The sequence below is a fragment of the Uranotaenia lowii genome, chromosome 3 (genome assembly GCF_029784155.1).
Source record: "Uranotaenia lowii strain MFRU-FL chromosome 3, ASM2978415v1, whole genome shotgun sequence".
Lineage (NCBI taxonomy): Eukaryota > Metazoa > Arthropoda > Insecta > Diptera > Culicidae > Uranotaenia > Uranotaenia lowii.
This window is the reverse complement of record NC_073693.1, coordinates 40,376,857-40,393,489: the sequence shown is the minus strand read 5'-3', so window position 1 is coordinate 40,393,489 and position 16,633 is coordinate 40,376,857. Positions and strand designations below refer to the sequence as shown.

General features: G+C 35.4%; 2 protein-coding genes across 2 annotated transcripts; both read left to right on the top strand.

The window, feature by feature from the left end:
* Positions 1 to 1,738: 1,738 nt before the first annotated feature.
* LOC129757235 (uncharacterized) lies at positions 1,739 to 2,640 on the top strand. Its single transcript, XM_055754388.1, has one exon. It carries the CDS (start codon positions 1,741 to 1,743, stop codon positions 2,536 to 2,538), a length of 798 nt encoding a protein of 265 aa, XP_055610363.1. The 5' UTR covers positions 1,739 to 1,740; the 3' UTR covers positions 2,539 to 2,640.
* Positions 2,641 to 15,354: 12,714 nt separating this feature from the next.
* LOC129757020 (arylalkylamine N-acetyltransferase-like 2) lies at positions 15,355 to 16,358 on the top strand. Its single transcript, XM_055754105.1, has one exon. It carries the CDS (start codon positions 15,363 to 15,365, stop codon positions 16,167 to 16,169), a length of 807 nt encoding a protein of 268 aa, XP_055610080.1. The 5' UTR covers positions 15,355 to 15,362; the 3' UTR covers positions 16,170 to 16,358.
* The last annotated feature ends 275 nt before the right edge of the window (positions 16,359 to 16,633 follow it).

Genomic DNA, 16,633 nt, shown 5'->3' with positions numbered 1-16,633 from the left:
ATTTTTTGTACATTTAAGAAATCGTATGGAAATTTGGATACCGATTCAAAGCGCAACTTTTGAATTGAGGTTTATATATCAGATTCAGAATGCAGATCCAAATCTCAGAAAAAGAATAAGCTTGAAAATAAAATTTACAATCATCATTAATTGTTGAGATATCATATAATATCAGATAATATCATGATTCCTTTACAATTAAATTTTAAGATTCCAAATTTTTATTCAAAATTAGATTGTAAACACAATTTAGTTGAAAATCACAAATAAATAGTATAATTTGAGTTTTTCGTTTTATACGAAAAATCCGAATTTTATTCAAAAAACCTCATCTACATGATTTCAATAATGGAATCGATTCTTTATAAAAAATATTTGCTGATCTGTACTGTCAAACATATTTAAAATTTGGCATTATGTATTTCAGAAATTCCGCTAATTTATACATTTGAGTGACGAGAAATGTTGTATTAAATTTTGTAGAATGAGGTTTCATTATATGACTCATAACTTTTGAATTATGCCGCAATGGTCCGCAATAATGAAGTTTTTTTTAAAGCCAAATTTTAAACTAAAATCATTTGTTTGGTGCAAGTTTGCATCAATCAAATCAATCAACCAATCTTCCTTTTTTTAATTTGAGTTATTTTCGTCAAAGGTTGGAATCTTTGAATTTGCAAAATAGTTTTGAAGATTGGGCTTGCGTTTAATTCGATTATAGAATAGGCTTTTATAATAAATGAAAGGCTCTCCTTAAAAAAGCTTATTTTATGCTCAAATCAAGTTTGATCTACCAGACTCTCAAAAAAAATCAATGATTTTAACCATCGATGAATGCGAATTTTGCTCACTCTTGAAGTTGTTCTAAATTTACGATTTAATACGAAAACTTTTTGTGTAAAAGTACTTAAAAATGAATATTCATATAGCTAACAACATAATTTTCTATTTTTTTTTGTATTCGTTCGTGTATTGTTGAGCAAAAAATCATAGGTAAAAATCAGTCACCAAAACCCCCCCCATGAGTCGGTTCTTCCTACGGCCCTGGCCTCAAGCTGAACTATTGTTTTAAGTCGATTACTACTGCTCCCAGAAAGATGGCGTCCCATCCCACACCGAAAGGTTGATCAGGCGTGGTGTGAGGAAAATTTGACCGATTTCATTTCGATGAATGAATGGCCTCCGTCATTTCCGGATCTGAATCCACTGGATTATTTCGTGTGGGGATACATAATGTCGAAGCTGAACGACTATAAAATAACAAATTTGAAACAATTCAAGCGAGTTTTCATGAAAATCTGGGACGAGATGCCGATGGAGCACGTGCGCGCCGCTTGCGACGACTTTCGTAGACGTCTGAAGCTGGTTCTATCAGAGAAATGTGGTGTAATTCCAAGATATCGTCTGTGAAGTATCTTTATGAGTTACTGAATAAAGCTATGAAAGCCAGAAGCAGATTTTCTTTTTATTCTTTGAAATATTGAGATTTTCCTGTGTGACCGGACTTTTTTGTCACCCTGTAAGTGAAGTTCATCCTGTTAAGCGAAATTTTAACTTGTGAATGATTAGTCGGTGAAAAACTTTTACGAACCAATTCATATTATTCAAACGATTTAAACCCTGCAGTTATCCACGGGTTAACGTAAATTATATACCTAGAGGGGGAAATTATCCTACCTCCTGAGCACGGTAGCTGGTCACAATCGCTCTACTAAAATCAGTATCGGGTTTGCCTCAATCATGATCGGATCAAGTGCTTGCGTTGGGCGTTTTGCAGTTTCGTTAGCACGGGCTAGATTAAAAAGTCGGTTCGATTTTTCATCCTTATTACAACGACGAGCTTTATCAACAATAAGTCCAAGCGATAGAGAAAAACTTTTGAAGCCCACGATTCTCAACGGATTTCTTTATCGTCTAGCCACCCCGGATGATCGGGAACAGTTACGGGATGGACTGGAACGATGGTTTTATCCGGAAGAACCGTTGAATGCGGCACATCGAGATGGGCCCCAGTACACGCAAGAAGACATGGACTGGATGGTGGGCCTCATTGACCATGGCTATGTGGTTCTGGCATTGGAGGAATCCGACGGAAGTTTGGCCGGATCCTGTGCCGGTGCTTTGATAACACCCAGTTTCGTTGAGGAAGTGACAGAGCTGGCCAAGACTGCAAAGACGAGAAAATTTAAGGATACCTGTCTGTTCCTGGCTCATTGTACCCGTAATGCAAACGTCTTCGAAAGATTTCAAGCTGAAACAGCCTTTCAGGTTCAATTCACAAGCGTGCTTCCGAATTATAGAGGACGAAAACTCGGTACCATCATGATGGAAAAATGTCTGGAGATAGCGCAACGAATCGGGGCCGGAGTGATCTACGGCGATTGTACTGGACCTTTTATGGCGCGTTCCTGCCAAAGCATCGGGATGCGATGCGTTTACGAGATAGCATATAGAGATTTTCGGGACGAAAATGGAGAAAATGTGTTCAAGCCCCTGCCAAACTATGAGTATTTGCAATGTCATGCTATGAAGCTTTGAGTATGAACACTAGGGTGGCAGCTAAAATGGAAACGTAGTTTTGAGCTCTTTGAGGCACCCCGAAAGCAAGTCCGATTGAGTAATAAAACCTTTCAAATATTATTGAACCGAATTGGAAACATTGTTTTTTTTCCATAGGGGAGAGTGAAGAAATGAAGAGATCCCTGGGGTGACTTGATTCCTCTCGAGAATTTACATTTCAAATCGTGATGGAAATTTTATAAATTCAAGATATATCAGCGGATTTTTCAATCAATTGGAAATGAAGAAAAGAAATGTAAGCTGAGATGATTAAAAATTAAAAATAATTATAATGTTGCTAAACAATTTTTAGCCATGGATAGGTTATTGCTAAGCTTATGTGAAGATTATATTAGTATTTGGATTAGAGATTTCGATAAACTACTCAAGTTGTACCTCTATAGTTCAGTTGACATCATCGCGTTGAATTCGCTGCTATATTCTACGACAGAAAATGTTCATCGTGCCTCGATCAATGGTGCCCTTTTCACCTCGTGTCAAGAAGTTGAAGTAAAAACGCGTTTTGAAATTACAGTGAAAAATCGAAAAAACTATTATGGGGAAAATTGAGGAACAATATGTACATCAGGTGGCAGAGCGTAAATTATAGATCAAGATGATTTAAAGATCATAAGAGAGTATAATATTTTCGTCACTTGTGAACCTAGCTGGTTTCTTCTAAATATTTTTGTAAAAATGAAAAAAGAGATATCTTTTTTTGCTGAGAAATTAATACTATAAGAAGTACGAAACTCATCCTCATTAAAATTTATTTAAGAAAATACGTACTTTTGTAGAAAAGAGAAGTGCTCACTATGCCCTGGTGCTCGTTATGCCCTAATCTCCCCTAAATACAAAAAAGTAGACTAAAAGTTTCAAATCCATATTTATTTTTGGCAATTTATACAAAATTATTCAAAATAATGGAGTAATGTGGGCACTCTCAATATCTCAGATGTGTGTTGAGATAAAAATCTCAATCCAACTGGCATTATCGTCGCTTTGCGTAAGCATATTTTTCCATATGTTGTTGACTTAAATACGCATCATATAATAGAAATTATCAAGCTGAAAAAATTTAAAAAAATTACTTACATAATTAAACAAAAACCCGCTTATTGCATCGATGGGGAACCTAAAGTTCATAACAAAAATATGCCCATACGCTTATGATCTTAGTTTTGTCATGTTCTTTCACGTGGAAAAGGAATTTTCAATGAAACATCAATAAGTCACCAAATGTTTTTCTCATCTGTAAAGTTTTTTTTTATGCTAAATGAAGAGTTATGAAAAATATTTTCCTTGTATATTGCCTTTTTAAAAGAATCAGAATTGAGGAAAATAACTTATTGAAAATAAAAAAAAAAAAACGCCTTATCACACGTTTAAAATGTAAGCATGGCTCAGTGAAAATGATTTATTTTTGGATCATTAATTTCAGTTTCCAAAATACAACGCTTTGAAAAAATTAAATTCTACAATTCTGAAGATATTTTTATAGTTCAGATCAGTGATGCGAATGTCATCCAAAAGACAGTCGAGATCGCAACAAAATTTTCCAAAGACATTCGAAGCGATCTCATTGACATTGACGGTCATCTAAAAAAATGTTAAAGGACTGGAGATACTGTTTTTCAATTTTGCAATGACAGTCGCTCCGAAAAATGTCATTTAATAATTGTGATTTTCTTGAATAACCAGAATCGCTTGCAAATTATTTCATTTGTCAAAAATTTACATTAATCTTTTTCTCTCATCTCGATTACATTTTTGACCTTATAATAGTCAAAGATTCTGTTGGTTCTATGACTGTCGGAATGACATTTTCGAATTTTGAATTGCGCAACTGTCATGGAAAATTAAAAAATGTCATGATTTTGAAGGTCATGAAGTTCATTGGCCACGGCCCATCTGGCCGGTTCCGTAATTCAAAAAATCAAAATGATCAGATTTTAGCTTGACACACATGAGTAGAAAGCTCTTAATCTGTACATGATGGGAATTGATAGGAGAAGTGGTTATTTTTTAGAAAATTGGGCCCTTTGCCAGTTTTCTCCTGTTCTAAAGCTTGAGCGTAGATGTAGCTCTTTAAAAATGCTTGTCAAATAGTTGTCATAGGCATGGAATGATAGATTAACATATTGAAAAACATTCTGCGCACAAAATTAGTTGAAACAATGATCAGATTTTTGGATAGGTAATAAAATCTAATTTTTGATTTTTTTTATATAGTAACAAATTAAAAACAGACTTGAGAGACAAATTAAAAACAAAGAGAGGCAAAAGCAATTTTTTAGATTATTTGTCTGTTAAAGTACCTAAACCATTGCCTGTTAATCATGATTTAAATAGAAAAATTAGAAACGAGTGAAAGGTTTTCTTTTTTTGTGATAACCTTTAAATATTTAAATTTAAATTTTGAATTTCTTGAGACACTGTTAATAGCAAGCGCGATTTTGACAAAAAGCATCTCAAACCCCTATTCTATTTCATAATACAGACCCCGTTCGTTTTTGGCAACATTCGATTTTGGCAACATTCGATTTTGGCACATGTGCCAAAATCGAACGGTTTTTAAAAACAACATTACCTTTTAGTTTTCGTTATAACAGGACCAAGTTAATTAAGATAAACACAATAAATACGGTTTTATGTTCTGAAATGGTGATAAAATGCAACAATAAAAACAAAAGTTTTCAAAAAAATTATAAAGTACTCAAAAATGGCAAAAAGATGAAAAATTCAAAAAGTTAAAAAACAAATTCAAACAAAAGACTGAAAATGATAAAAAACAACTGAAAAATGATGAAGAATGACAAAAACAGCAAATATAACAAATGAAAACAAACATTCTAAACAAAATAAGAAAGTGCAAAATGCATCAAAAACAAGATTGAAAAAAATTGAAATAACTTCAAATGGTCGGAAATTTACTAAAAATATCGTTTTTGATAATAATTATAGCTTATTTGTAAAAATAACTGAAAAAAAAGTTGAGAAAAAAACCGTTCGATTTTGGCAACATTCGATTTTGGCAACACAAAAAGTACGGGCGTGTTGCCAAAATCGAACGAGGTCTGTACAATAAAAGTCATTAGACAATTTCAAATGAAGATGCATTTAATTTAACAATCACAGAAGTAGTAAAAATGTCCACTACACAAAAGCAATAGCTCAGATTCTTACCAACTATTTGATTAATCATAATTAGCCCAGATCAAACTAGTATGATTGTAAAAACTGTTAATTTCTCTGGTGTACTTTACATATATTTTGAGCCAATGAAACCAATAATAATAAAAAAATCTATCATAACTGCCAATTTTTTAAAGAGGCTTATTAGGTTTTTTGTATTTTAAAATATTTTCAATATTGAAAGAAAATAATGAATACAAAATCCAAATATTGTAACAAAACTTTCATATCAGATTAAGAAGGAATTATAGGAATTTGAAAATAAAAAAGAAAATATTTATTTATTTAAGTCTTTGACTGCCGTCATACAGACCGAGTGTTAAAATTAACTTATGTTTAAATTAAAGTTACGTTTAAGCTAGGGAACGTCACGGATTGCACATTTAAACATTGATTTTGATACATTGAGGTCAAACAAGTATGACACATCGTTGAAGACATGACAGGACTCGTGATATAGCTAAGTTGGCAAGTCTGTTGTCTCCTGAGCCGATGTCCACGAGTTCGAGCCTAAGAGCACAGCAAACATCGAACACAGTTGTACCGGATAAGTTTTTCAATAACGATCCGCCAACTGCAACGTTGATGAAGTCGCAGATGCCATAAAGATGGTAAAACGACAATAATCGAAACAAAAAAAAAGTTGAAGAACTGACAACATCGATTAAGCGGGTGGTTTTGTTCGAAAACTGTTCTGCTTCTAGGTAGCCAGAAGGTGGTTTGGTTGCGCAAACGGCGTGTAGGGGCGTGCAAATTCAAGCTTTGGAGCAATTGTGGACAGTCAACAGCGTTTGTCAGGATATCTTATACAAACATTCTCTGCAAATATGTTCTTCTTTGACTCAGAGAAGAAATAGACAGAAGAGCGCACCTTTGTGGGTAAGGCGGTAGCCTTACGCGGTCTCGCCAGGGCAGTCGAAGCAGTGCATAACGAAAATTTTTTTTCTGAATTCGTTTGATCCGTTCGATATGAACAGAGTGGTAGGGTGCCCAAACTGGTGCCGCATATTCCAAGACACTTCGTACTAAATAGCAGAAGACTGTCTTGAGGGCGTACGGGTCCTCAAAGCTCAAAGTATTTCGTCGCAGGAATCCAAGCATAGCGAAGGCCTTAGCTGTTGTTGTCGCGATATGCTGATTAAACGAGAGCTTCTGATCAAAGGTTACTCCTAAATCCTTTATGGTGAAAACTCTTTCAAGCGGAGTGCCACCAAAAGCGTATTCGAAGACCACGGAGGTTCTGGTTCTAAAAAAGCTGATACACTTGCATTTATCGGCGATTACTTCCATCCCATGTTTTCCACACTATGCGAGTAGTCTATTGATGTCTTCTTGAAGCGCAGCACAGTCCACTCTCGAGTCAATGATCCTGTAGAATTCTGCGAACAGTAGTTTTGGCGATTGAAGAAAGTTGCTAGGTCGCTAATGAAAATCATAAAGATAAGCGGTCCTAAGTGACTTCCCTGTGGAACACCAGACGGCTTATCGAAACCTGGGGGAGGAAGAATGAAATTCGCTGTATCGTTTTCTGTATCGTTTTTCTACTGTTCGACAAAAACCAGCAATTGTAGAAAAGATTTGTAATCGTTCAAATTTTAACTTAAGATGATCAATTTTGTGTTGCGAGTCATGTAACTCAGTTGTTTAGGTGCTACATTTAAGTCTTCTGAGTTAATTGCTGCAAATTCAACAGTAAACATCGAAATCGAATCCAACAGCTAGTTATTCAAGTTATTATCCAACAGCTGTTATTCAAGCTATTTTCAAGAACAACCATTGATCAAGCAATTTTTATTTATCACCTTCAAAAACTTCAACGAAATTAGAGCAACGTAATATGCCTGAACATGCAAGAATTTGCCAGAGTGAAACAAAACCTAATTAAATGCTTGTTTAATGCAAAACAAGTGCTTTTCAGCATCAAAAAAGTTTTATTGAAAATCTCTAAATAAGAAAGTAAAATTTTGAAGCTTCGCACTGCTCGGTAGATTGATGAGAGAAATTTGACGTTTGAAAGATTTTTTTCTTTTTTTATTGAGTCTTCCTCCCCCAGATCGAAACTAGTAGGATGAGTTTCACGAATATTTATAAAGCCACTGGCATAGCACATCAAGTTGGTCAACGTCGATCTTTTCCGGATAAACCCGTGCTGGACTTCGGCAAGTAACGGTGTAGCTGCTGAATAGAGCCTTTCGTACATCAAAACTTCAAGCACTTTTGAAAAACAGCAGAAGATTGAAATTGGTCGGTAGCTCTCCACACGATGAGCATTTCAAGACTTAGGAATTGCAGAAATTGAAGCGATTTTCCAACGGCTATGAAAAACTCCTTCTGAGATGGATCGGTTAAAAGCTGCCATTTCTTTCTCGGTTTATATTTTTTCATGAAATTTTACACAATCTAGTTCAACTATCCAACTAACACTCCACAAAATTTGAGGTCTTTTCAATGACGAGAAACAAAGATACAGCTTTTCCCGTAAAAAAGGGAAATTTGGAATGGCTTCACTAAATTTGCTGTATCTTTGACAATTTTCATTGAAAAATCTTGAAATTTGGCCCAAAGATGTAAAAATGTGTGATCTAATATCAGCCAAGTTTCGTCGAAATCGATAAACGTGATCAAAAATGGTTCCGGATTGAAAATGAGGTTCATTATCGCTCAGCAGACGATTTCATTCTTTTTTGGACGGATGTTTGTATGGAACAATCGTAATCTATGTATTCTTGGTTTATTCTTCCACAAAACCAACATTTATTACAAAGAATGTTGTAAATTGATCCTTGCTTTGTTAAGAAATAGAAATTGTTCCAACAGAGCTGGTATTGAAACAAAAGAGCGAATAGAATATTCACTTTAATTGTGGATCAAATTTGTTTATCGGTATAATTAGCAGGTCATTTCTGAAACTCTGTTTTTTTTTATTTTGAACCCTGTTGAAACATTATCTCTTTCGAAACAAAGTACGAATGAAGTTTTAAGCAATTTACAATATTCTTTGTGATAACTTTTGGTTTTGTGGAAGAAAAAACCAAGAATACATGGATTACGATGTTTTCCATACAAACATCCGTCCAAAAAAGAATGAAATCGTCTGCTGAGCGATAATGAACCTCATTTTCAATCCGGCACCATTTTTGATCACGTTCATCGATTTTGAAGAAACTTGGCCTGATATTAGATCAAACATTTTTACATCTTTGGGCCAAATTTCAAGATTTTTCAATGAAAATTGTCAAAGATACAGCAAATTTAGTGAAGCCATTCCAAATTTCCCTTTTTTACGGGAAAAGCTGTATCTTTGTTTCTCGTCATTGAAAAGACCTCAAATTTTGTGGAGTGTTAGTTGAATCTAGTTGAACTAGATTGTGTAAAATTTCATGAAAAAATATAAACCGAGAGAGAAATGGCAGCTTGTCAAAATTGGAAGTGGGTGCGCAGCTTAATGCGATTTCATTCTTTTTTGAACGCAACTGTAGGTATAAGCACAGTCAGCTGTTGAGGTGCTATATACGCTGCTGAAAAATTCAGCAAACAAAACAGCTGATTCTCTGATACTCCTCGAGATGCACCCATAAAACGATACAGATGATGGAACCGTATTTTTAAGGCGGCCGCTGTTCATGAACTTCCAAAAGCTAGATGGATCTCGCTTAACGTTGCGATCGATGTTTGATATGTATCGTTTAAAGGCAGTACATTTCGCAGGGCTGAGTACTCAACTTCTAAACGAGATAAAATAGATTTGTTTTGGTCGGATTTCTCCTTGAAGTAACGTTTCCGGGCTTTGCGAACTGAATTACGGCCTCTTCGTAGTTCACAGTTCCACCAAGGGAGCTTGAACGGTTTATGTCGGTTTGGTCGTCTAGGAGGGGTGTTCTCACGCAGTATAAAGTTACCCCAGTTACCCCAAAATTGGTCATAAAAAGTTGAAAGTGCACTATCGATATCCAGATTGGCAAACGCTGAGTGCCAATTTTTTTTCGGCTAGCGAATCTATCACACGATCGGTATCACAGTGCGTAAAATCTAAGCTGCAAGAAGTATCGAGGCGAACTGTGTCGATAATCTCTTTATAAGTAAAGTCAATCAATTGAAGAATGATGATGTCGATCGGTCGATCAAAAATATGAGGTCGAGGTTTCTGCCATTGACATTTACGAGCAAACACATCTGACATAAACCAGATGTATTGCACTCAATCACAGCCAGTTCCTGTTCGGTTGAGGCGTTTACTCCGTTTAGTCGTTTAGGCAGAAAACTATCAGTATCCTCGTCAAAACTCCAGGTTAAGTTCGGTAGGTTATAATCTCCGGCTACGACGATAACATCTTGGCAAGTTGCGACAAATAATTTTTATTTTAGAATCATAACTCCGATTTTGAATTCATGATTATGAATTCCATCCATTAGCCATCATTGAAAAATTACTTATGAATTCAAAAACAAATTATTTCATGAAATTCATGTATGTGTTCGTTTTAAATTAAAAAATCGTATTTCAAATTCTGGTTCAGCACTCGGCGGTTTTAAGATTCACACCAATCATATGGACAATATTGTTTCCAGATTATTCATACAACGAAAATTAAAAGTTATAATACTATTTTAGATTTGACAAAAAAGTTTATTATTTCAATCGCAATTGATTTCGATTCTACATTAAACAACAATGTTAAAGGCAATCACAGAATTAATGCGTCACAGAAAATGTCATGTCAATTTTCTTATAATGTTTAGAATCAAACCAAAATTTAAGGATAGTTTTATGCATTTATTCACTTCAAAAATCAAAAGAAAAGTTAATCGATGGAGCCTTGAGGGTTAAATTGTGACATGATGCCAAATCTGGCCAAAATAGCGAAGCTTCGTCGTGCTGCTGCAAGATCGGAAAAAGGCGCTTCTCGAAGCACTCAGATTTGTAGATCTCGTCATTTACTGTGCCTTTTGTCACGAAAGGCTCACTCCTCAGTCCGCAAGAGCAGATGGCCTGCCAAACAAGATATTTGGAGAACTTCGACATTTTCCTTCTTAAATTTGTCGTCCACACCGAAATTGCTCTAGCCGGTGAAAATTCCCGACCCCGGAATTAGCTTAAAATCGGCTTTTATATACCTTTCGTCGTCCATCACACAGCAGCCATATTTTGTCAGTATCTTCTCGTAGCGCTTCCGTGCCTGATTTTTAGCCGTCGATTGTTGCCGCTCATCGCGATTTGGGAAGGACTGTACATTGTATGTATGTAGTCCAGCTCTCTTTTTTGCATTCTGGACGTAGCTCTGCGACATGCCGATCTTTTCAGTCAAATCACAACTTGACACGTTGGGATTTGCTTTAATCATCCGCTTCACTTTTGCCTCCATCTTTTTGTTCTCCGGTCATCGATTTCTTCCAGCTACTTTGCCGTGGTTTCAACACGGTTGAATCACTGGTTGAATGGGGAATGCTCAACTTTTTTCCCAACTACCCGTGCGACAGGCCAGGAAATTACAGGTGTCTGAAAAGAGCTATTTTTCTCGACTGGCGTTGGTTCACCTCCATTTTCGTTGAATCGAAAAACACGACTTCGAGTTTGACGGCATGTAAAAAATACACATCAATAAGAAAATGTGCAAAATTTGGTTGATTTTTACCCAATCGTAAAAAGTTATGCCCAGTTGAATGTGTCACAATAATTTCGTGTTCGCCCTTTATCTTCACAATATGACAGCATTCCTACACAGTATTAAATAATCATGTACATTTACATGTTTTAAGCTGCAAATAATTGGAACAAGCTATTCCTACTAAATTTACATGACTTATGACGTAACGTAAATTCCCGAAAAGAATAAAATGCCATTGTGTATTTACATGACAATAAAAATAAAACCGTTCCGGCTTAGTATTCCTTTCTAGTTTTTGAATCATAATTTATCAACTGCTAGCCATCAGCCTTATAACAAAGCATGACATTGATTAAATATGTTTACTCGAAATTTGCAAGCTCCAGATTTGAAACAGCATTTTCTTTGCGCATCAAATCGAACTTGCTGCTTACCGGTCGGCCGTTCGGTGTTTGTTTGTGAAACGATCCTGCTACAGGGTGTATCTGAATTTTCGTTTTAGTTTCGTCAATACTTTTTGGATGGATGATGTTGAAAAAAAATTGTCAATACTTTTCAAAAAAGGTAGCACTAATTTTTTTTTTGTTATATCAGACTTGTTATTTGTTCGTTGTACATTGAAATGTTCTTTGCAAAATGATGGAATGTTAAAAAGGAAAGGAGTAATGAAACTTGCTGAGGTCGGCAATAAAACGCCATTCGCTAGTTAGTTCGCTACATATTTTTTGTATATTTATTTTTAAACTTTATTTTTGGAGAACTTACGACTAAAAAAACTCCATCACCTTATGGAAAATAACATTTATCAGCATTACTGCTTGAATAATTTCGCTTAGTGGAGTTTGTTTCTTCGTTATTTCACCAGAAACCCCGCAAGATTTCATTTCAACCTTATCGGTTAGAGTTATTCTCATATTAAAAAATATTTAAAATAAGGGGCAAGCGGTGAACTGTACCTTAGAACAAAATATCTTTTCTATCCAATAATGTATAAACTTTTATCGAGTAATAAACTATGATTAATTTTTTCTTTACAAAAGCAACAAAAAAATGTTTTTTATGAACAATTTTAAAGGATTTTACTATTTTACATTTATGAATATTTGCAAACAATAAGACACACCCTTTGCGCGACTGCAACGTGTTCGATTCCAAACATTGTTTCATGCTAAATTCATGTAAAATTACAACAAATTGACACGAATGAGGGAACTCATGGTTTTTTCAGGGCTGCGTTATAGTATACAACACATCTGACCGAACTTCACATGAAATAAAATTTTACATGAAATGTAAAGCTCAGTATTTTTTTCTGTGAAGATACATTTCGCTTTTTGTTATGTCAAATTTCTTGATTTTCAAAGAACTGGACAAAATATAACTTGTGTAACTTTTTCATGAAAATCAGAACTGCTTTCTGTCATCGAGAATGTTGATCATTGATTCAAAACCTTGACTTTCAATATCTTTGCAACATTTTACAGGTTTTTCATAAAAAAGCGCACAAATCTAACATTTGAAAATATGTAAAAATTAGTAATTATTTTAACATATTCTCAAATGTTAGATTTCAGAATCATATTTCATTATTTTAGATCAGAATTAAGTTTAGATTTAGAAATAAAATTCTTCAACCAAAATTCACAACGAGGAATGAATTTCAGGATAAATTTATACAACACGAATCCAATTTCCGAATTACTACTTAATTAGAAAAATATAACAGAATAATAAAAAAAAATATCAGAGTTTCAAAATCAGATTTGATTTTATAGCAATTATTATCAAAAGTTGATATCAAATATTTGATTTATGAAATTATACTTAGTTGCAAAATGAGAATCATTGAAATTTCGTTGTGTTGAACTTGCGCTGATATGGAGAAGCTCAGGAAGAACAGATTATTGAGAGATTTCTTAGAGTGTTCTTTTATTCATTTAATGAGCTCATAAGTCGATATTTTTCAACTCATTGGTAAGTATAAAAATACGAAAATCATCTTTTTATCAACATATTCTCACATCGAAGAATATTGATTCGCAAGATATTGAAATAAAAAGGAGGTAGGGATCCCATTTTTCGTCATCAAAAACTGTCATATTAAATTTGGTTATATTGGTTGGTAATTTTAAAGCAATACTTCAAAGTTTTCTAATAAAAACCAAATTTAGCTCATTTGTAACTCAATTTATAGGCTTTCAAAAGTAGTAAAAAGTTTTCAGATATTTTAACTTTTTACTTGGTTAATGATGATTATCTGCCAAAATTTCAAGTTGATCAAAGTCACCCCGGTAAGTTCCCCCAGTTTACGGTTCTCAAATACCTTCCCATGTCAAATTTGATTTTTTTTGCTTGATTACTTCTATACCAAGAAAATTGTATTGGACCCCCTCCCCATTTCCTATGTACTCACTGGGAAAAAGATTTCTTTTAATTTTTTTTGGTTTCGATTATAGTCGTTTTACCATCTTTAAGGCGAGACTTTATCAACGTTGTAGTTGGCGGCGGATCGTTATTGAAAAACTTATCCGGTATAACTGTGTTCGATGTTTACTCTTGGGCTCGAACTTGCGGACATCGGCTCAGGAGACAACAGACTTGCCAACTGAGCTATATCTCAAGCCCTGGAAAAAAGATGGTGTTCAAATATTCATGGATTTCTCGTACCCAAATGATCTCCCATGTCAAATTTGTTTCCATTTGCTTGATTAGTTCTAAAGTTCTAAAGATTTTAACCGAGCCCCCTTCTCTCCTTCCTGTCATCCACTGGAAGGAGGCAGTAGTACCAAATATTCACAGAAACATTCCTCGTAACTACTGAATCAAAGCAATCGAAAGATTCTTCGTTTAAATCGAAAACGTTCACTGAAGAAGGTAGTAAGTTGCTATCGAAATACTGGTATATGAACTTTTCATTTACCGTGGTTGAATTAAAAGGAATCTTTCGATTGCTTTGATTCAGTTGAATCATTCAACCAAGTAGGCTCATACCACAACAGAGCCTCGTAACTACTATCAAGCGAAATTTGGTTCCATTTGCTGGATGAATTCTCGAGTGATGTAAAAAATTGTATGAGTGCACCCTCCCACCCTCCCAAATTTCCCCACAGGAAGAACAGAGGGTTCTCAAAATATCATAAAAGCATTTCCCGTATTTAAATATCTTCCCATGCCAAATTTAGATCCATATGATTTATACGTTTTGCAATTATGCTGGAAAATATAAAGAAGCTTCTTTTATCTTTCTATCACTCCACAAAAAAGAAGAGAAGGGTATCAAATATTCATAGAAACCTTTCTCGTACCCAAATACTCCTTCAAGCCTAATTTGGTTCCATTTGCTCGAATAGTTCTCAAGTTATGCAATAAAAATGTATAGAAGCCCCCCCCCCTGGAAAAAGTTTGGGGTCCCCCTCCCTCCCTCTTAAGAGCAAAACCTGGGACCGCGCCTGCACTCTAGCTAATATCCTCTGCGAGTGGGAATTCCTAGAAAGCTTGTTGTTGACAGATAGACGGAACGTCACAGCAATTAAAAGACGGCTTCTCGTTCTAATTGGTGGGTGTTCCAGTATCCAAACATACAATTAACAGATCGGTCGTTATTCACAGGTGAGAAACAAAATCAACATGTTTGTGAAATGGTTTTTTCCTCAAGAGAACCATTTTACACTTACTTAGTAAGATTGCAAAACACCGATGTCAGCGTCTTAATGCAATTGAGAGTTGTAATCACACAGTTTAAAACCTGTATTTAAGCGATTGATAGTCAAACCCTTCAAAGGCCGATCTCCTGGAATTAAAAAAACATTAATTTCTCACTAATTTGTGCAAAATCAAAGATTTGACTTTGAAACACATTACCGACAGCATATCCCCCCAGTAACTTTTTTTGTTTATTAAACCCGTCATTCACGGGTTAAGATACTTATTAGAGCAAAGTTATTCTACCAATGCGCGACAGCTGGTGACATCTCGACTACCAGTAGTATATTTGTTTCAAGTATGATCGGACTGAGTTCTTGCGTGAGGTGTGCGGCCGTGTCGTTATTGCGCAATGGAGTTAACAGTCGGATCGATTTATCAAGTTCATTCCAAAGTCGCTGTCTGAGTCTGGCATCGTTAGATCCGCAGGAAAAAGAAAATCTTCTCCAACCAACACTTTTCAAGGGATTTCTTTATCGCCTCGCCACTTCGGATGATCGGGACCAGATACGAGACGGACTGGAACGATGGTTCTATCCGGGGGATCCGGTTGGCTCGGAACATCGTGATGGCCCTCAGTACGTGGAAGAGGATATGGACTGGATGCTGGGGCTCATTGAGCACGGTATAGTGATCGTGGCGCACGAGAAATCCAGTGGAAGTTTTGCCGGATTTTGCGGTGCTCAATTGATTGGACCTGACTACGTTCCAGAAATGATAGAACTAGCCAAGACTGCAGAGACAAGAAAGTTTAGAGATATTTGCTTGTTCTTGGCTCATTGTACCCGCAATGCGAACATCTTTGAAAGATATCAGATTGAAACGGCCTATCAAACTCCTTACACGAGCGTCGATCCAAAATTTCGCGGACGAAAACTTGGCAGCGTTATGATGGATCAAAACCTAGAAATCGCGAAAATCCTTGGAGCTGGAGCGATCTACGGTGATTGTACTGGCCCTTACATGGCTCGTTCTTGCCAGAGAATTGGAATGCGATGCGTCTACGAGATAGCATACAGGGATTATCGGGATGAAAACGGAGAAATTGTGTTTAAAACCAAACCGGGCTACGAATATTTACAGTGTCATGCTATGAAGCTAACCTGATAGTGAGATTTGAAGCAGACTGGAACTCCTTGGTGTTGTATCATTATAAAATCTATCATTCAACGCAGGCTGAGATGATGAATTATTGGAGGTACTAAAAATGATTCACCATTGTCTTGATGCTTGGCACACTGAGAAGTTCACAGTTTTTAGTAGTACCTACCTACAAAAATGAATAATAAATTTCTAAGTCAGTTGATTAATAAAGTTCGTAAAAATACCATAATGTGTCATTTGATGTTTCAAAAATCGTTATCCGAAATCTGTTCAATATCACAGGAAAATCATCTGAATCAGAATAAATTTTTTATTTAAATTTAAATTTTATTGAATAATTTCAACTTAAATTTTCCACCAAATGAACTAACAGAACCATTCAGCAGAAATCAGTTATCCTACTTATTGCTACTTTGAAACAAGAGTCATAAAGCTTCTCTATCCTGATGAAAAATGACTAAAATTAC